Source organism: Typopeltis vanoorti, chromosome 5 (genome assembly GCF_054136105.1).
Source record: "Typopeltis vanoorti isolate ZY-2024b chromosome 5, IOZ_Tvanoo_1.0, whole genome shotgun sequence".
NCBI lineage: Eukaryota > Metazoa > Arthropoda > Arachnida > Uropygi > Thelyphonidae > Typopeltis > Typopeltis vanoorti.
The window spans coordinates 132619306-132640640 of NC_143553.1; the positions used below are offsets into that span (position 1 = coordinate 132619306).

At 34.5% G+C, this 21335-nt stretch overlaps 1 protein-coding gene across 2 annotated transcripts in view; it reads right to left on the reverse strand.

Annotated features, from left to right (window-relative positions):
• Nucleotides 1–21335, reverse strand: part of Nmnat (nicotinamide mononucleotide adenylyltransferase) — a 209340-nt gene that overhangs the window by 160023 nt on the left and 27982 nt on the right. For both annotated transcript variants that reach the window (XM_090393336.1, XM_090393335.1), the window contains exon 4: nucleotides 17549–17670. In XM_090393336.1, coding sequence (XP_090249462.1) covers nucleotides 17549–17670 — 122 coding nt within the window. The remainder of the gene's footprint in view (nucleotides 1–17548; nucleotides 17671–21335) is intronic.

Consider the following 21335-nt stretch of genomic DNA (forward strand, 5'->3'; position numbering starts at 1 on the left):
TAAGGCTTTGATAGGACCACACCTGGATCATTGTGCACAGATTTGGTTTCCCAAGTTCCAAAGGGATAAAAAAAGCTGTGGAAAAGTTGCAAAGAAAAGTTACAAGACTCTGGTTAACAGGAAAAAGAGAGGTGATATGAAAGGTCTATAAAGTTTTGAATGGGTGTTATAGGATATCAATTGATGAAATTTTTCATTATATGGAAGGTGGGAAGAGAACATGGGAGCATCCATGAAAGTTAAGTTTGTTCACAATCAAGCTAGATTTTTCACTCACAGAGCATTTAGTGCATCTAGTGTGAATGAATTTAAGGGAAGGTATGATAGCTGGTTGGGTGATTTATAGCCTCCTTCGATGAGTCCTCGACTCGCTGGAGGTCTCAGATAATAATTTCCTGTAACACTGCATAGGGAAATTCCTCTCTATTATCATGTTCAGTTTTATTTCCCTGTTTATAGGGAACATAAAGTGTGGTTTCTGTAAAATGGTTTTTTTTAACTTGACTAAACTGTGCACATGTAAATTCTCTCATGATAAGTAATCCCATGACTTAACATATTCGATTTTACAGTGGTTTTAATTCAGGATATGTGCTGAAAATATACAGCAATCCCTCGATTAATGTGCCCCTGATTAGTGCGTCATTTTTTTTCCATACCCAAATTAGATTAGTGCGCCTTTAAAATTCAATTAGATACCTATATACATCTTAAAATAAATGTTACAGATTTTAAAAATTTTTGATCTATACATTTTTTATGGCCAACTATTTTTAAAAAAATCACTCACCAGGATGAAATAATTTAGTTTCCGATTTGAAACATTTTACAAAGCTATTTTTTAATGGCATACTACACTATTTCCATATACACTATGTTCCAAATTTATATCGTCTGCTTTACATAGCATTTTGCTGATCATCTATCGTGTAATCGTTTTTCTTACTTTTTTTATTTTAAATTATTTTCCTAACCTTTAATCATGAGTAAAAGAATTAGTGAGTAAAAAATAGAAGTGTAAAAATTATTCGAAAAGTAATCTCATTGGAAGAAAAACTTGAAATAATAAAGAAAAATGAACAAATCAAGTCCAGAGCAAAGATAGGATAAGAACACAAAAATGGGTGAATCAACTGCTGAATACAAAGAGAAAGGTAAGGTTGCTTCAAGTTCATCATACATGCACTCGAAATCAATGTTTTATAATGATTATGCACTCGAAATCAAAGTTTTATAATGATTGAATTAGAGAGACTTCTTTTTACATGGATCGAAGACTGTAACCAAAAACAGATCCGGCTAAACACTGGCCTAATTAAATCAAAAGCATTGTCTCTGCGGAAAGAAAGGGCTATCAATGATGGAAAAGAAGAATTTCACATTAGTGCTGGATGATTTGAGCTTTTCAAAAAGAGAAATAGCCTACATAAGGTTCTAATCACAGGCGAAGCTGCAAGTGCAGATAAGGAGATATCCAGAGATTTTGAAGAAAATTGTGTAAGAAGGGGACTATTGTGATCACCAAATATTTAATGTCGATGAAACCGGCCTTTTTTTTTGTAAGTGATGCTTTCCAAGAATTTTCTAGTCAAACCAGAGAAACCTCGGCCTGGTTATAAATTCGCAATGTCAAATGAAATTACTGCTAGCAACATGTGAGCCGTTTGGAAACACATTCCTCCACATTGTGCAAATGATTTTAGAGGCTTTTCAAATTAATCTAGGTTAATTAAATCTCATTCTGAGAAGTTGAGTGATTCCGATCTGCTAAATTTAGATGCACAGCGGAAAGATCCTGAAGAATATGAAGAAAATTTAATCACTGACAAGCCCAAAGAGGTTTCACAGAAACAATTTCAAAATAGTTTTCATACAATCGAAATTTTTAAGCAGCAATGCTTAGAGACTGACCCCGGTGAAGAGAGAACCAGTAAAATTTGCAGAAGAGGCAATAGGGCCATACCGTCACTTGTATGAAAAAAAGAAACAGAATGCCTGCCAAACTACGTTAGCTCAATTCTTTGTTAAGAAGCAGAATAACACATTTATATTCTGGATATGTTTTATTCTCTTTCAGCTTCATGGTTTTCCTTTAACTAGGCCTGAGACATACTCTAATTCTTTTATAAAAAAAAATTAAGGGTCAAAAAAGAAATCTGAGGAACGAATTATACATTTTTTCATAGGTTATTATATTCGATTAGTGCGTTTTCAATTAATGCACCTGTTTTAAGGAACGCATTAATCAAGGGATTGCTGTATGTAAAATGTTCAATGAAATATTATTCACTATAAGTTGTGTTAAGCAAAAGGGAATTTTCTTTGTTACTATAATGTGGCACATGAATCAGCAAATTTATGGTGATATTAGCAAAGAACAAAGAGGATTATCATGAGAGAAAAAGTTATAGAAACTTGCAAAAGATGACATCATCGCATCAAAAGGTCAGCAAAAGTACCAAAGACAAAGTTGAAAAGCACTTTGTTACAGTTGAAAAGAAGACGTCGACACATCCAGAGGTAAGCACATGACAAGTTCGGAAAGCGTGCAAATGTGAAAACAAAGAAAAGTAGACATATATAAGGCATCTCAGCAGTAAGCAAAATGATTCTCAATGCTTGCTCTTGCCTGTAATCACCACCATCTGTGGTTGGAAAAAGAAAGAGAGGCTTTGTGTGTTCACCTTAAAAATTCTCAAGATGTGCTCATATTTGAAGATTTCAAATCGTTTGTGATCGAAAGGAATAGAAGAGAAACTTCGGCTATCATTTATGTGGATCACCTGCATGAAGAAGACATTGGAGCAAGACATTAGGAAGGAAGAGATCAACACAGCGAGTGAAAGAAAGGTTAGGAAGATCTGTAGGACACTTGATTAACACGAAGAATTGTTTGTGAAAGAGAAACTTGTAACTATATTCCTGAAAATATGTGCAGAAAATGAATGAGCCTATTGTATGTAATGTGCCAGTGGGATATAGTGCAGAAATTAATTAATTAGACTAGACCGTGGGTCGGCAACCTGCAGCTCTTTGAATGAATAATTGCGGCTCTTTTCGTTATTAAACAATCTATTTTTTAATAATGCAAAATGAATGTTATTTATTAAATTAGAAACTAAAAACAAAACCCTAAATATAGCATTTGCAATAAATTAAGGACATTTTATATTTAATCAAGGATATTTTACAATTGAAAATAGTACATGCGATGTTGAAAAATTTAATACTTTCATGTTTGAACTGTTTGAAATCATACACGATAATCCTTCTTTACATTCGTCTTGGATTATCATGGATAATGCAAGAATTCATAAACCCACCGATTTGTCAAATATTTGTTTTAATTATTCATGCTAATTAAAATTACTTAAGTTATGTTTTATGTTGTTTCAATTTATTAAACCAAATACGTCACCCTAGGCTAGCACATGTAGCGCTTGCCTGTCTGAATGCGCTCATTGTCTTCGCATATAGTGCAGGTGTGGTCTGTAAATCAATTCACTTTGTTAAAATAAGGTTAGATCATAGCCTTTTGTAGTGGACGTTGCAGTGCTTTCATTTACTGGTGATTATGTTAGGTAATGTGAATATTGTAACATTAAATTAAATATTAACAAAATAAAAATATTTTTATAGTATTTAAAATGTCAGCAAAGAAGAGAAAGATAGAACAAGAAAATTGGAAGTTTAAAAGTGAATGGAACCAAACCTACGCATTTGTGGCAAATACAGCAGGATTTCCAGTGTGTTTAATATGTGTTTAATATGCCATGAAAAGCTTTCAAACAATAAAAAATCAAATATACCAAGACAGTTTTAAAATAAACACGATACATTTGACAAAGCATATTCATTAGGAGATGAAAGAAAAAAGGCAGTAGAAGAGCTGCAACGCAAAGTAAACCTAACTAAATGTTCATTTTCCAAATGGATAAAAGCATCAAGAAATACAACTATTGCTAGTTTTGTGGCCGCTCAAGAAGTTGTTAAACGAGGAAAACCTTTTACGGATGGCGAATATGTGAAAGAATGTTTTATTAAAATGTCCGAATTTCTCTTTTTTGATTTTAAAAACGTGATTTTTTTGATTTTAAAAACAAAGCGGAAATAATTACAAAAATAAAAGCATGCCATTATCTGCTAAGATTATAAAGGACAGAACTATATGGATGGCAGAAGATATAACAAATCAGCAGGTAACAGATCTAAATTCAACACTAGGATTCTCCATTGCCTGTGACGAATAATGTGATGTGGATGACATTGAACAGATTGTACTTATTTGTAGATACATAAACTCTCAGGGACATCAGGAAGAATTACTCGATATACTGCCATTTACAGGACAAACTCATGGAGAAGTCATTGAATCTGCTGTTACCACTTGCTTGAAAAGTAAGGGTATTAATATTAAAAAAATAATATCTATTGCTACTGATAGGGTGGCAAGCATGAAAGATACAAAAAAAAGGTTTTGTTTCTTTATTTAAAAAACAAATTTTGCATGACGTGTTTTCCTTTCACTGCATAATTCATCAAGAAATACTTTGTGCATAAACTTTTCCAAAAGAGATAACAGCAGTGATGGATTTGGGTGTAGAAATTGTTAACAAAATAATAGCAAGACTGCTACATTATCGGCATTTGTGAACTTCTTAAAGAAATCAATTGCAAATATTCCGATCTTCTTTTACCTAACTTCCTCTATATCGAGCCCAGATATGGGCACCAGGGTTCCTTCTTGATGGGGAGTAGGTGGACAGGATCCAGAGGCGAGTGACTAAGATGATAGTGGGTCTATGGAATGAACCATATGAGAACAGATTGAAGATCTGTGGGTTTCAAAAATTGGTTGATAGGTGGAAAAGGGGTGATATAATTGAGACATTCAAATTACTGAAGGGTTTCTATAAGATTAATTCAGAAGATATTTTTGAGAATAGGGCTGGTGGTCGGAGGACTAGGGACCATACATGGAAGCTGGGCAAAAATGTGGTTAACAGGGGTGTTAGAGCTAGGTTCTTTACTTGGAGAGTGGTAAATGAGTGGAATAAGCTGCCAGAGTCTGTTGTGGGTGCTATGAACATGAATGAGTCTAATGCGAGGTATTATAGATACTGTGTGAAAGATGAATAGTTGTTCTTAACATGATGTTAGGGCCTCCCTCGATGAGTCTGTCGACTCCTTGGAGTTGCCCATAATAATAATAATAACAGAATAAGATGGCTTTCCAGAGGTGCAGTGTTGATGCGATTTGCCACCTGACTTGAAGAGGTTAAGTTGTTTCTAAGACAAAAAGACCTTGAATATGCACAGTTAGAAGATACTCATTGGTTACAAAAATTCTACTTTATGGTGGATATGACTTCCCATTTAAATGCACTAAATAAGAAACTACAGGGAAAGGGGAATACAGCAGTTTTGCTTTTAGAAGAAGTGATTTCATTTGCACAAAATTATATTTGTTTGCAGCAGACTTAGAGAAAGGCACATTATTACATTTTCCTACGTTGAAGAAATATCAACAAGAACAACCTGGTAATAATTCCATAAATTTAACCATTTTCATAGAAATTGTGGTAAATATGCGATCTGAATTTAATGGGAGATTTGAGGAGTTTAGAAAGAACAAGGCAACTATGTCGTTTTTATTGTGACCACTTGAAATTAATCCTGCCGAATTAAATTTTTCACCTTTTGCTGGAGTTGATGAGGCTGCATTTCAACTTGAGTTAGAGGACCTGAAAACCAAGGATTTGTGAAATTCAAAATTTAGAAATCTTGAAGCTGACCTGGAGGAGTTGGAAAGACGAAAATCTACCCTTCCAATACAACACAAATGGTCTGAAATAGAAGATCTTAAAAAGCAAGATCAGATTGTATCTGACACGTGGAATTGTTTACTGGACACTTACATTCAGTTAAAAACATACTCATTTGGACTTCTATCGATTTTCGGATCAACATATTTCTGTGAGCAAATATTTTCTAATATGAATTTTATTTAAGCAAGTTGAGATTGCTATAAGTAAGATGAGAAACTGACTAAACAACGTGATTCTTTTGTCACGTTTGAAAATGAAAATTATGGCTTATTCGCTGCATATTGAGAAACTATCCCAAGAAGTTCAACAGCAAAAGTCGCACTAAGAAGATATTTTAAATTAAAAAAATTAAAGAAATGGGTATGTTATTGGATTTTATACATATGTTTTTGTAAGGAAGAAGAAATAATTAGTAATCTTTGTTTTATCATTTAATATTTAAAAATATCATATAATTTCGTGTGACATGCCACCCTTGTGTTTTACAAGTATGATAACGTGTTACTGTAAAAAAACCTGAAAAAATAATTTAATTATAATATTTTTCAATCTAGTTTCTAAATTTAAAGCAGTGATGAGCAATTAAATAAATAGTAAATCAAATACTCAGTTCGATCCGCATAAAGAATATTTTCTTTTTCTTTGATAAGAAAGTATTAATTTATTTTCCATTATTTAGGTATATTTTAATTTTTTAACCTGCACAAATAAATCCAATGTAAATATCAACATTCATAAAATAGATTTTTAATTAAAATATACTAATTCTGCCATACAAAATGAACACTGTGGACTGCATGCAGCCCACGGACTATTGGTTGCTCATCATTGTGTGCGACTCCAATTTTTTTTTTAACAGATACAATTTTAAAAATGGCTCTTCACTCCAAAAAGGTTGCTGACCCCTGGACTAGACCATTGTGTGTCTTGCAATCATATTATGTTAAGTTTAAGTGCTATGATAATTCAGAATCAAAGTTTAAAGGAATGAGGAATTTGTATCCATCTAATGTGTATATTGTAAATACTCTTTGGGTCTTAATAGTTTGTAAACACATCAAACTGCAAAGTGTCAATGCACTATCTCAAAAAAAATTCCAAACCTGTGTGTGAGTAATATGTACGATTTTTATTTAATTGCCATGACTGACTGAAAGGGATAGATTTAAAATAAAGCGGGGAATGTGCATACAATCTCAGAAACCTGTATTGTCTCTAAATAATGTCTTACACTCTCATTCTCAATACATAGTCTAGCTGTGCAGTTGATAAACAAATAAATTTGCTAGACTGTAGAGTATGAGAGATAAGACATAGTGTAAGAATATTCATGGCGGCAGTCGGAAAGCAAGACAGCTGGCCATAATAAGAAAGTAAAGACAAGTACGGTAGATAGACACAGATATAAGATAATTAACAAATATTACAAATGCTGCAGACAACAGACAATGTATATGTAATATAAAATTTTTAAACACAAATGTATTTTCCTTGGTTATTTTTTGGTGCTGTTCTGAAGGTGATTATTTAATAATTTTTTATATTTACTCCAGCAAATATTTTCTGCATTTTCAAGGAAATGCTAGTTTTTAAAAAAAAAACAGGAAATTTTCAATGCAATCCTTTCCTGAGCTTCTTTTAATTTTGAGTTCTCCATAAAATTCTAATTTTTCTATCCTTGCAGATAACTTCAACAACCAGATACTTCTCTAGCTGAGTCACTGAGTCTAAGGCAGTGTTTCTCAAGCTTTTTTGGATCATGTCCCACCTCAGATTTTGATGCTCCCTGTAGCATTATAGTCAACCAAGTTCTGAAAAAGTATAATATAAATAGGTACTTCAAATAAAAAAGGAACATAGGTAAAACTGTTTTTAATTCGACCTTTCTTCAATAAATATAAATTTTATATTACACTTTGTATATTATAAAATATAAATTGAACTCAGGAAAATAAAATCTAAGTTAATGTGTGATCCTTGAGCTTGATGTCTGCTGCAAAGAGTTTTTATTTGAGGTACTAATTTAGTCAATTTCAAATCTGCGTGGCTTGTTATATCCAGATTTTTTTTTTTTTTTTCAGTAACAAGTCATTTACAGCACTAAAGCCACATTCAACTAAATATGACAACAGGAAGAGTAAAATTAATTTTCTTGCAAAACTAGTTGAATTTGGGTATTTCATTTCTGTCTCATCATAAAGCCATGCCATTGTTCCTTTTATGTTGAATAAAGTTCTAATAGACTCATCATTTCGCATTTCTTGAATTGGTACTGTTTACTTTTCAGAAGTGACAGATGCTATGATCTAACCTTAACACACTTACGCTATGTTGATTGCTGTACTAGTGTTGCCAGCTTTTTTTCTCGGAAAGTCAGGATTGCAACATCAATAATTTATCACCGAGAATGGTAATTTTTTGAGTATATCAGTGATGAGGCGACAAATGCAACACCATTTTCTAATTGCCCCCTCTCCAAAATATTCAAATTGTCCCCACATTGGGAAACACTGGACTAAGGTTTGGTTCTTGTTCACAAACTGTCACCTTTCCCTAATAATATTTTTATATTTAAGCCTACAGTGTTTGAATCTGAAAGCTGCTTAACACATTCTTTCTAAAATAAATTTTTGTACATATTTTTCTTTCCAATGTGATACTCATTTTTTCTCCAACTCAAACATGATCATTCAGAACAGTTGGAAGGTACATATCAACTAATAAGAATATTCTTGCTTAATTTTTTTCCAAGTGAATTTATGCACATCTTTACATTGGAACATGGTGTTAAATTACTAGTCCATGTCACGAATAGAGATTCAGTTAGTTATTCACATGTGATGCGTGACCATATGGCATAATGATGATGTATGCTCACTCATGTACCTCAGTGGGTTTTGGAAATGAAGCCGTCTGGAAGAAGTGGTAGGGTCATATATGGCCTTTCTACAAAGAGTTAGTAGAACAATCACAAGCATCTATACCCCTCACAGGATTCAAACCTACGGCCTTGAGGCCCTTGTTGGCCGAGTGGTTAGATACACTAACCACTCGGCCAACAAGGCCAGTAAGTACCGTAATTATTAATTCTACCTTTTTCTGTCAATTGATAAAGGAGAAGCTGATCCCTAACAAAAATCAGTTTCTCCTTTGTCAGTTGTTCATTCTGACTCAAAAAATGTTACTTATTACTAGTGGCCTTCAGTGGGACCATCAGACATAATAAGCTGAAATGTCGAATTTCTCATTCTGAAATGACTATGAATTTACTTGAATTTTTCTCCTGTTCAAGAAAGTTTTCTTTGTGTTTAGTGTTTTTTAATTTTGTATGATGATACAATGCCCATGAGCCCTTTTATAGGGAGGTATGGCATCATCTCAATTCCCCCTATTTTATCTGGGCTAAGGACCAGCATAGCTGATGAATCAGGCCTATGGCTGGGAGGGACTATTTCTTAAGTATTCCTGACTGTAATCCATGTGTATTCACAGGGCCAGTTTGCCTGTTCTGGGGGACGAAAGAAAAAAAAAAAAAACTACCTCTGTATGGGACCAGCTAACTCACCTTTCATTGAAAGAGACCCAATAAAGGTTCCTCAGATGGGAATCGAACCCAGGTCTTTCCAACCAAAGGGCTTTGTCTATACCGACTGAGCTACGGAGGCTCTTGTGTTTAGTGTTGGTCACTACAGATAATGCCTTTTTCCCCTTAACCCTGAAGTAATCTTGTCTTGTCAACGCTATGTTCACATGATATTTTCCGTAATTCTTGTGCTCATTCACCCCCCACCCACCCACCCACTGGTACTTTGTATGCTGATAGTGTATCTTTAATTTTGAGATGTTTCAGTAGCTGATTTATCAATGTTTGCTGCATTCCTGACAAAAACACAAGACTTAAACAAGAGATCCTATTTAACAAGGTAATGCATGGCATTTAATTATGCTATACCATAATGCATGTGTGGTTTAAATCAATACAGAATACAATGTGGTCATCAAAGGCCAACCTTACCTCATTCATTCAGTAATCAGGTGTGATAATAAAGCATCACTGGAAGGAGAGGATTAGACACTGAGTGAGAAGCTGTTTTGAGATTATGACAAACAACTAAAAGGTTATGAGACTAATGTGCCATGTTAAGTGTGTAGAACACATGCAGTTAACAAAGTACACCAGTCAACACATTGCCACCTGCACATGTGCCCAGCTAACTCACCAATGAATCAAAAGCACTACTTAGTTTGTTCTATGCATGCCTTAAAGGCTATTGTAAAGACAAATATAGGAAAAATGCCAAACATTACCTACCTAAATTTAACTTAAGGAAACTTAGTTGACTATTCATATGTAACATGCCCTCAATGATGAGGTGTTCTGCTACTGCACTATAAAAATACAGTAGGAAGATGCACATATTCCAAGTAGTGCAATATCAAATCAACAACTTTCCAGAGATTAAACTTAGGTGCTTTTACAGAATGTTGCAATTTCTGGTTTACAGACAAATTTGATAAAGGTGACAATGACATTCTTTTTAGTAAATAATACAAGAATACAAAGATTTAATACACTCTGAAATCATTAAATCTTTTTAATGAATTTCTACAGATGTCCTGCCCATCTCTTGGATGCTTGAGATGGGCAGGACATCTGGCTTGAGAAACAGACAATATAATTTCTACTGCACCCAAGACTTTTGTCTGTGATCTGATATATTCCTTCATCTTTTTATCCATTAGTGTTATTCCTAGAACGATTCTCTCCATTCTTCTTCTTCCTGTCACCAGTAGTTGTTTTACCATTTGTTTAGTTAATGTCCCATTTGTTTAGCCGAGCCATAGGTGAGTACTGGTGTTATGCATTGATTGAATACTTTGCTTTTCAAAGAGATGGATAGGCTATTTTTGAAGATGTACTTCAATTTCCCAAATGAATACCAGGCTAACTGTATTCTTCTTTTAATTTCGCTCTGTAATCCATTTTCAATGTCAAAAAGTTGCCCCAAGTACACATAAGAGAAAACTATTTCTATTGGCTCATAATCAAGTTTTGTTTTTTTCTCTTAAGTACTTATTGAACATAAAATAAATAGAGAAAAAACAAAAGTTAAGACATATCTTCTTTCTTTCCATGTTCAGTATATTTATCATTTCCTGTAGGTTTTGTGCTGATTTTGAAATTAATATAATATCATCTGTGTATCTTAAATTGTTTTTTTTTTTCTTCTTCACATTTTATTATCATGCCTTTTGAACTCCAGTTAATTTTTTTAATCATCTCTTGAAGTGCTGCTGTAAAAATTTTAGGGGATATAGAATCTCCCTGTTTATCCCTTTTTATATAGGTATCTTGTTGATTTCTATTTGTTGTCTTATAGTTGCTGTTCCATTTTTGTATATTTCTTTTAATAGTTCCACATATTCACTTGGTATGGATTGATTTTCTAGTTTCTATTATTGTAGAAGTTTGGATGCTGTCAAAGGCTTTTTCATAATCTATAGATACTAAACAGCAAGGTTTTTGATATTCTTCTGTTTCTTCCAAGATTTGAACATCATCTCACTATTTACAAATATTCCCTGAAATGACACCGTAACACTCTTACTCATTTTTCTTTCTGATATCTTAGATCTTCTTTTCCTTTGCCATCAATTCTATTTTTCTTGAAAGAACAAAATTGACAAACAGATAGAGGAACTGCTCCTCCCACTTGCCAATTTTTACATGGAAAATGTTGAAAAACAAGCCATGGACTCAGCTTCCCCTCAAACCTTCTATCCAGCTGAGATATGTGGATGATGTGTTCTCTATTTGGCTTCATGGCTCAGATACATTACTCTTTCCTCAGTTACCTCAACAGTCTACATTCAAGAATCCAGTTTACAATGGAAAAGGTTCTCCCACCACCAGTCCTGATCTCAAAAATATCCTCTGAATTAATCCTATAATCCCTTTAGCAATTTGAATGTCTCAATCATATCTCCCCTTTTCTACCTATCAACTAGTTTCTGCAACTCACAGATCTTCAACCTGTTCTCATATGGTTCATTCCATAGACCTGCTATCATCTTAGTCACTCGCCTCTGGATCCTCTCCACCTTCTCCCCATCAAGAAGGAACCAAGGTGACCAAATCTGGGCACAGTAGTCGAGATGAGGTCTTATCAAGGCTCGATACAGAGGTACAATAACTTGCTTGTCTCTGCTCGTCAAGGTATTTTTCAACAACCAATTGAGTTGATGAGCTGATTTAGCTACTTTTGCAATGTGCCCCCTAAACTTCATCTCCCTATCCACCAACACTGCCAAGTCCCTGGGAGTGTTGGTGGATAGGGAGGGTGGATAAATTCAGAACTAATAGAGCTTACAATCTTTATTCCAGTGGAACCTCTCTTTCAGCAGAATTCAGCCACATACACACCTTCCTATCCAATGGCTACAGTTCCTATAGAATTAAAAAAAATAATCATCTCACCAATTCATGTCCTTCTCTTCAGAAGGGTTTTAGGAATGTCATCACATATCCTCTACACTGGGGAACATCCTAAAAAATAGCCATGTCCTTTAAAAAAATACTACTCTTATCCATTCCACCAAAAATCAGTTCCCTCCTTTTTTAGTTCTTAAAGCATATAAAAAAAAATTCCCTTTTCCTGCAAGCTGGCATACTTTGGATAGACAGGTAGATCAGTCACCATCTGCATAGATGAACACATCTGCAGAAAATACATCTGCAATCACAATTATGGTCAATTTGGTTTTATGAGCCATGCATTGGATACCACTCATAGAATCTTCTGGATAAAGACCATGCTCCATCACAGTAAATTCAGAAAAGAAAGAAAGATCCTTTTTGGAATCTAAAGCAGCTCTCAAAAATCAATTGAATTTAAATAATTAAGTTATATTTGGTCACTCAATTAGATAATGTAAACTGAAATATATATTGATTTTTAATTGACATTTTGCTAATGGAGCTGTTTGGCTTCTTCAGAGCTAACAGTAAGAGTAAACTCAAAGTGGCTAGTACAGAGAAATTGGAATAACACCATCATATAAATTAAAATTGAACGTAACATTACATGCATGGAGCATGTTGTATTAGTCACTGTTGTGTGACGTGCCCTGTAGTTTTGAGAGAAATGAAATTCTGGCAAACTGAGCAATCTTATTAAGGTTTTCAATATGTCAGCTATTATCATTCCCTGGTTTCTGTTAAGATTTTCTCCAGAACGGAGGACTACTACAGCTTCCTTGAAGTTTCTGCAATGGAAGTCTTCTTCTAGATAAGACATGGAGCTCCTATCCCAATCAATGGTGTGCTTTGTAATCGCAAAATGATGGGCTAAGTCCTGAATTGTCTGTTCTGTTGTTATTGACATCTCCTATATGTTCTTTTTTTTCTGGATTTTGAGGCTTCTCGACATCTGCCCTATACAGTTTAGACCACAAGAGCATGGGATGTTGTACACTCCAGCATGTTTGAAGAAAGCATTAATGTCTTTTGGTGATCTTAAAATTAATGCTTTCTTCAAACAAGATGGAGTGTTACTCCAGTTTCTCTGCACTAGCCACTCTTGAGTTTACTCTTACTGTTAGAAGCCCTGAAGAAGCCAAACAGCTCCGTTGGCAAAACTTGTATGTTTATAAATCACTGGTCAATTAAAAATCAATATATATTTCAGTTTAAATTATTTGAATTTAAATAAATACAGATGAAAGAAAGTTCCCAAAATTTGGAAAAGAGTAATCCTCAGAGATCACAATTTACATAGGCATCCTACAAACTCACAGAAGGCACCCAATCTAGATAGGACTTGAGTATTATATTGTTTTATTGAGCATTGTAATGTGTGTGTGTGTGTACATTCCCTGAAGATGTCTCAGTAACTGAGAAAAAATGCTGGAAGAACTGAAATAGTTTTAGTCCTTTTTCAGTGCTGTTAATACTCCATTAAACCTCCAACTTGAAATGGAACAGCAGTACATAGTCTATATTTAAGTTGCAAGTCAGCAGTTGGAAATGAAAGATCTATCTCCACTCTTATTCATCATCTATATGGAAATGCCACTTTCTTTCACTAAAGAAAATGGCATTAAACCTGCTATTAGAACTGGAGATATCAAACTTAGCTCTGCTTTATGCAGATGAAGTTGTACTTCTAATCAAATCCAGTGCAAGTCTCCAGGATTCTCTGACTAAACTGAATACCAGCTGTAATAAATTTGGCATGAAAATCAGCAATAAAAATAGAAAAACAATGAAAATAGGTAGAAAGACAAAGCTTCAGCTACATTCTCAATGGAGAACCTATAAGAATAAGTAAAATATTTCAGCTATTCAGTCACTGTTTTTTAGTGAAGATGGCAAATTATATATGGAAATAAACAACAGAATGGAAAAAGCAAGAAATTAGCCAAAACATAAAACTTGCATTATAAAAGGCAGTGTTGAAACCAGTTTTAAAGTTATGGATCTGACAGATGGGTTAGGAATAAAGCATTTGATCAAAGACTGGTGACAACAGATATGAGATTTCTGAGAAAAACTGGGTGGCTTGAACAGATGGCATCAGAATTATATTAAGAAGGAACTTGATATCAGGTAATAATCTAAGGTGGGTATGGTCACTTAAAAACAGAATGGGAGAGAAAAGAGTAGTAAAGCAGATTTTATATCTGAAGATGGCAGAAAATAGCATATCAAAAGTTCTTGGCAAATAAGTCAGTTTTACTCTTACAGAATACAGAGACAAATGTAAGAAAGCTAAACAGTGTGTAAAACTAGCTAAACAAAAGTCATGGGAGGACTTTGGCAAGAATATAGAAAATAAATATCAAGAAGGTGGCAAAATATTCTGGAGGTTGTTGAAGAAGCTTAGGAATGGAGGAAAGAGTGCTGTAAAAGGAATTAGAGATGATAAAGGTGAAATGAAAACAGGAGAAAAAGATATCCTTGAAGTATGGAGTAATTACTTTGAAAAACTGCTAAATGAAACAAGCAGTGATGACAGCACAGTGATAAAAAACACTGACCAGGCATGCAGTCAGGAATACATATCCATACTTGAAGTAGAAAAAGCCATCAAAGGCTTGAAATGTGGAAAGGCAGCAGGAGTAGATGATATTCGACCAGAAATGCTGAAGTATGGTGGTATAAGAGTCTTACAGTGGCTGCACTGCATAGTTCAGAAAGCCTGGACAGAGGGACGAATTCCCGATGATTGGAGTAGAGCTCTCATAGTACCTATATATAAAAAGGGAAATAAAACTGAATGTGAGAATTACAGAGGTATTTCCCTGCTGAGTGTTCCTGGCAAGATCTATGCAAGTATACTTGAGAAATGGTTGAGAAGAATTGTGGAAGAAAAGCTTGGTGAAGAACAAGCTGGATTCAGGCCAAATAGAGGCTGTCAGGATCAGATCTTCACTTTACGACAAATAGTCGAGAAAGCATGGGAATATAACAAAGTTTTGTCGATTTGGAAAAGGCATATGACAAGGTGCCAAGAGAGAAGCTATTCAATACGCTGCAGTTATATGGTGTCAATGGGGCATTATGTCAAGCAATACTTAGTCTTTATTTGAGTTGTGAGTCAGCAGTTAGAATTGAAGGAAGTAGAGGAAGATGGTTCAATATTAAATCTGGTGTGAGACAAGTATGTACATTATCCCCTCTGTTATTCATTATCTATATGGATCACATTATGAAGGAATGTGGTATTAAACCTGATATCAAAATTGGAGATGTTAATGTCAGCTCTTTGCTTTATGTGGATGATGTTATACTTCTAAAAAAATCCGCTACAAATCTGCAAGATTCTCTGACTAAATTGAATAGCTGTTGTAATAGATATGGTATGAAGGTCAGCAATAAAAAGACAAAGACAATGAAAATAGGCAGAATCATTGAAAATGTCAACTGTGTTGTGAATGGAGAACCTGTGGAACAAGTAAACATTTCAGCTACTTACGCACAATTTTTACTGAAGATGGTAAACTAAATATAGAAATAGACAAAAGAATCAGCAAAGCTGGTATGGTGGGAAGTCAATTGAATAAATTCATATGGAATAAGAAAGAAATTAGTCGGAACACTAAATTAGCTGTATACAAGACTGTGTTCAAACCAATTTTAACTTATGGATCTGAGAGCTGGGTCAGAAGTAAAACACTTGACCAAAGACTAGAGACCGCAGATATGAGAGTCCTGAGAAAGATTAGAGGCGTGAACAGATGGCATCAATGGCAATATCATATTAAAAATGAGGATATTAGGAAAGAACTTGACATTGTCAGCATCCAGGAATGCGTTAGCAGAGCTAATCTCAGATGGTATGGTCACTTAAATAGAATGGGAGAGGAAAGATTAGCAAAACAAGTGTTCTCTGCCAGGTTGGCAGGAAAACGACCCAGAGGAAGACCAAGATATAGGTGGATTGATACGGTACAAAGTGCCTTAGACGATAGAAATATAAGATCTGATAATGTTGGAGTCTTGACAAGTAACAGACTGATTTGGAGGAAAATTGTAGATAGGAAGTTAGTAATGATGTAATTTTTTCATGTAGTACTGTCATATCCTGTACACCCCTTGAGGGTACATGGCAGGAATTTGATGATGATGATGATGAGATGGCAGAAAAAAAAAAAAAAAAAAACCTGGAAGAAGAAGATCTAGGTAGACTGTATTCAACCAGAAGTGCCTTAGAAAACCAACATTTTATATATGATTATATTGGAGTGATGACAAGTAATAGACTGACTGGAGAAAAACTGTTGATAGGAGATTAGTAATAATGTAAACCTGATCATGTGGTACTGTCATAGTAGCCTATACACCCTTGAGGGTACATATCAGGAAACTGATGATGAATTTTCTCCTTACAGAAGATCTATCTATAAAATCTAGCAACTGGAAAGTTTGAAAAGAAGAACAAAACTATCATCCAAACTACATTCCAAAGTTCACAAATAGATGAACAAAAATGCTCTCTCTCTAGAATTCTACCATGAGCATTCCCCTCCAATACAACCCTATCCCCACTACTATCATAAATTTATCTCATCACATACTGTATGACAAATTTCATGAATTAAATTTAAAACTAAACTTCAGGAGCTTCCCCCCCCTCTCTCTCTCTCTCTCTCTCGCTGTGCATATATTACCACAAAAGATTTCTTGATCAAAGCAAAAACCAAGCTTCTCAACTCCTAAATGAAAAAATTACTCTAATATCACAAAAACTGAATTATGAAACAAAATCCCATGAGATAACAGATAAGCTAGCCCAGCTGGCCGAATAGTTAGCATATCTGATCTCCAACCAACAGGTCATGGGTTCAAATCTAACCCTGAGTACAGATGTTTGCGATTGCCTTTGGGCAGGAAATGAACCCATCACCTGTGTGAAACTACTGCCCCCACATATTGGAGGCAAAAGTGGTTTGAAAAAGTTCCATGTTTGGTCTCTAGAGCAGGGTTTCTGGACTATGTAAAAATAAATTTTAAAAACAAAATCTATACTATAAAATGATAAGCTGAAATCGTTTTGAAACTCAGGGGCTACCCTGAGTTTCAAAACGGAGGGGGGGCACCGTAGGCGTCAGGGGGCAGAGAAAATCTACACATAAAAACATTTAATATACAGGACCTTTATTGTGATAAATGAAAAAAATTGATTTAATGACTTAATGATTAACATGATAAAACTTACATCATGATCCTTCCATAATCCAGGAACACCAAACGATTCCAGCAGGTCAGCACCACACAGTAGTTTTATTTTTGTTGGCTGGGTCAAATCCCAGTTTTTGAGGGAATTGTTCAAGTTGTTAGCTAATGCAAAAAATAAAGAAATAAAATACACATATGCTTACATGATTAGAAGAGTACCGTATTTTTCGACAGATAACGTGCACCCCCAACATTTTCATCACTCCTTTTGCTGTAGAGATAACGTGCATGCGCCAACTATCGGTAGAGTTAAGAAGTACAGACAGAGAATGGAAGAATTCTTTAAAAACACGTGCATTGCTAGTAGCAGTGGCCGACATGGAAGACAGAAGTACTTCTCGGAGAAAATCCTACACAGGAGAGTTCAAGTTTGAAGTGGTAGAAAGTAGTGTTCGTGAATGGCGAAAGGCTGAAACAGTCCTGAAATGTTTACATACGAAGAAATATGCTATGAGGTTTAAAAGGTGCTTGTGGCCAACCATAGAAAAAAACAGTTTGATTGGGTTGTTAGTGAAAGAGCTAAAGGCATGAGAATATCTACTGTCTGTGTGTCACAGGAATCTAAAAGAATTGCGCAAAACGATAATATAAAGGATTCCAAGGCCTACCCATCTTGGGTTTTTGGATTTATGAAGAGAAACAATTTAAGTGTGTGTTCCTCCACTAGTGTTGGACAAAATTTGCCGTGCAACTCGGAAGCGAAAGTAGCTAAATTTCGTTTGTTTCTGAGAGAAAACTTGTGTGGGGTTGATGCTTGTCACTTTGGGAATATGGATGAGATTCCCATAAGTTTTGACATGCCTAGTTCTAGGACTGTGAATTTGAAGGGAGCAAAAGAGGTTTCAGTTGCTACAACAGGGCACGAAAGGTCTAACTTTACTGTGATTCTCTGCGTAACTGCAGATGGTTCCAAACTGCCACCGATGGTGATTTTCAAAAGAAAGACTGTTCCAAAAGGTTGCGATTCCAAAGATATTATTGTTACTGCTAATGATAAAGATTGGATAAATTCCAAGGTTATGAAATTTTGGTTGGAGAATGTGTGGCGAAAGAGAAAAATGGCATTTTTCAACCCAAAATCTTTGGTAGTGTTGGATTCGTGTAGGGCACACACGACAGCAGAAGTTAAAACAATCGTAAGTATTCCAAATTGAACATCATTCCAGGTGGTTTAACAAAAAACTCCAACCCCCTTGATCTTGCAGTAAATAAACCATTCAAAAGACAATTTGCGAGCTAAGTGGGAAGACTGGATGATGAATGGCATCCATGAATATAACAAAACAGGGCAGATGAAAAGAACATCATATAAAGATATAGTTACGTGGATTGTAGAAAGTTGTCTGCTGTAAGTGAAAACTGTGTTAGAAATGGTTTCGTTAAAGCACAAAGGAATGCAGTGGTGTCCGGTGACAATGATTATGAAGCTGAAGAAATACCAAACGAAATTTTTAACACAATTGATTCTTTCAATATTGAGTCTGATGAAGAATTTTTTGGATTTGAATAATGTAATGTTCAATAAATATTAAGTAATACTTCTACCTAAGTTTTGTTATTACATTTGATTTACCTGTTATACCTTTCAAATGTATACAGCACATGTTCATTTTTTTTTTAATTTAGACTTTTTTTGTATAGATAACGTGCACATTATCTATCGAAAAATATGGTAACTGAAATTTCACAGAATGTCCAAAATGAATTTTGATGATCATATGTAGACCAATTATACAACTGTCCATCTTTGAAGTCATCCTGATTTCAAATATGGACTGAAAAACAGGGTCATAGTTCACCTGAGCTCTAACTGCCTTCTTTCGATGTTTTGTTGTCACAGAACATTTTCAATTTGTGTTTCTGATCAGCATTACATTACATATTGCCTAACATATCCAGCTAGTCCCATTAATGTGACCATTCACTCAGAGGTACCTAATTCTGTCAATTATAATCCTGCCTCTGGTGATGTTGCATTGCAACCCACTACCATTTTGTTCAATGTTTAAGCTTACAAAATTGCTAACCGCATTTTTCAATAGTCACACACAAGGTTACGAATCCCATAGTACATCAGTGCCACATATGAAAAGCAAATCTGTAATTTTGAGATGGGTATCAAAAAAGGGGTGTCCAAAGTCTGGACTGGCAAACTATGCCTTAGACACTTTTTCACAAAGAATTAGATGGAAGAAAACCAAACGTGCTATATAGAAATTGTTACATCAGAAAGATATTTTCAGAGTCAGCCATGGCTATGAAGTATTCTCGTAGTAATATACAGTTGTATTAATTTGCCAAAAATTTGTGAGACTTATCTTAAGACAACTCCTACATAGTTGTAATACTTTTTTTACAACATTAGAAGGTGCCAAATTAGGATTTTAAATCTTTTGCTAGTTACAATGTGAATTGTTTCACTCACTCATTGTTGCATGTTAACTGTAACATGTAGTGTGCACTGAAGTTGCTGGTTTGAAATCCAGGGAAATACAAACCAGTTAAAAAAAAAACATCTTTGTTATAATTTGGTGTTGTAACACTGTTAAAATAAGTTATGAATAATGTTCAACACCTAAGCTTGTCTATTAGACTGTAACAAGTAGTCATACTCTGAAGATGCAGAGTTGAAATCCATGAAATATACACTAGTTAATGTCTTTTATGATTTACTGTTTTAGTGTTGCAATAGCCTGAAAAAAAGATGAATAACGTGCAACACCTAAGCTTATCTTCAACATTACGTTAGAGAGCCAAGTGAATAAGGGAGGAATGGAAATGAATGGGAAGAACATTATACAGTAGGCGGCGCTTATTGTTATCACTTTGGAACAGTCGCTTTTCGATAACAATAACTGGCTGATAATGTTATGCAAAGGATATAAAAAATTGCATCATTTATTTCAATTTATTGTTAAACATTATTTAATTTAATTTATTATTATAAACAACGTTTTAATAAGACAACATAAAATTTATTTTAAAAACTTACGTAGTGTTGTCTGTCATCTCTTTGAATATAGTTCATGAATAAACTGCTCATACTCATAATGCCTTTCGAAGTTTCTCGCTCTATGTTGCACACCACAACAAAGTATTCAAGCTTCTTTCATCTGGGCATTGGTTGGAGGAGCTTCTATACTTGTATTAGGTTCATTTTCCTCTATTAGTTTAAAGTTTCATCAGCAGCAGCTTGGCATATTTCCGACATTGTCATTGTAACCACCACTTCAATGTTGTTATCAATATCCAACCAATTTTTATATTCTTTTGATATACTGTCTGGGGTTTTATCAAAAATTTCATTTGTAAGATATTCAAATTCTTCAGAAGAAGGAGTTTCAGAGTTTGTCTTAAAAAATCCAACTTTTTGGAGGCAATATTCAAATCTTATTTTAATCAAGTTCAGTTAATTCTCGCACGAAGTTCCTTGTCATAATAAGCTTTAAAAGCTCATATGATGCCTTGGTCAAATGGCTGAATTAACGATGTAGTGTTCAAAGGCAAGAAAATTACTTTGATGTTCTTTAACGATAAATTGTTTGTGTGTGCAGTGTAGTTGTCTACTAAGAAGACAAGTTTTCGCTTTAAGATCCCACTTAACTAACCAATTGTTGAAAATGTCATTAGTCATCCAAGCATTTGCACTAGAACAGTAGTCAACAGGCAAACATTTGACACCATTAAAACACCGAGGATCGTTACTTTTTCAATCACTAGGCGCTCTCATTTCTCACCTTTCATAATAGCACAACAAACTATTATGT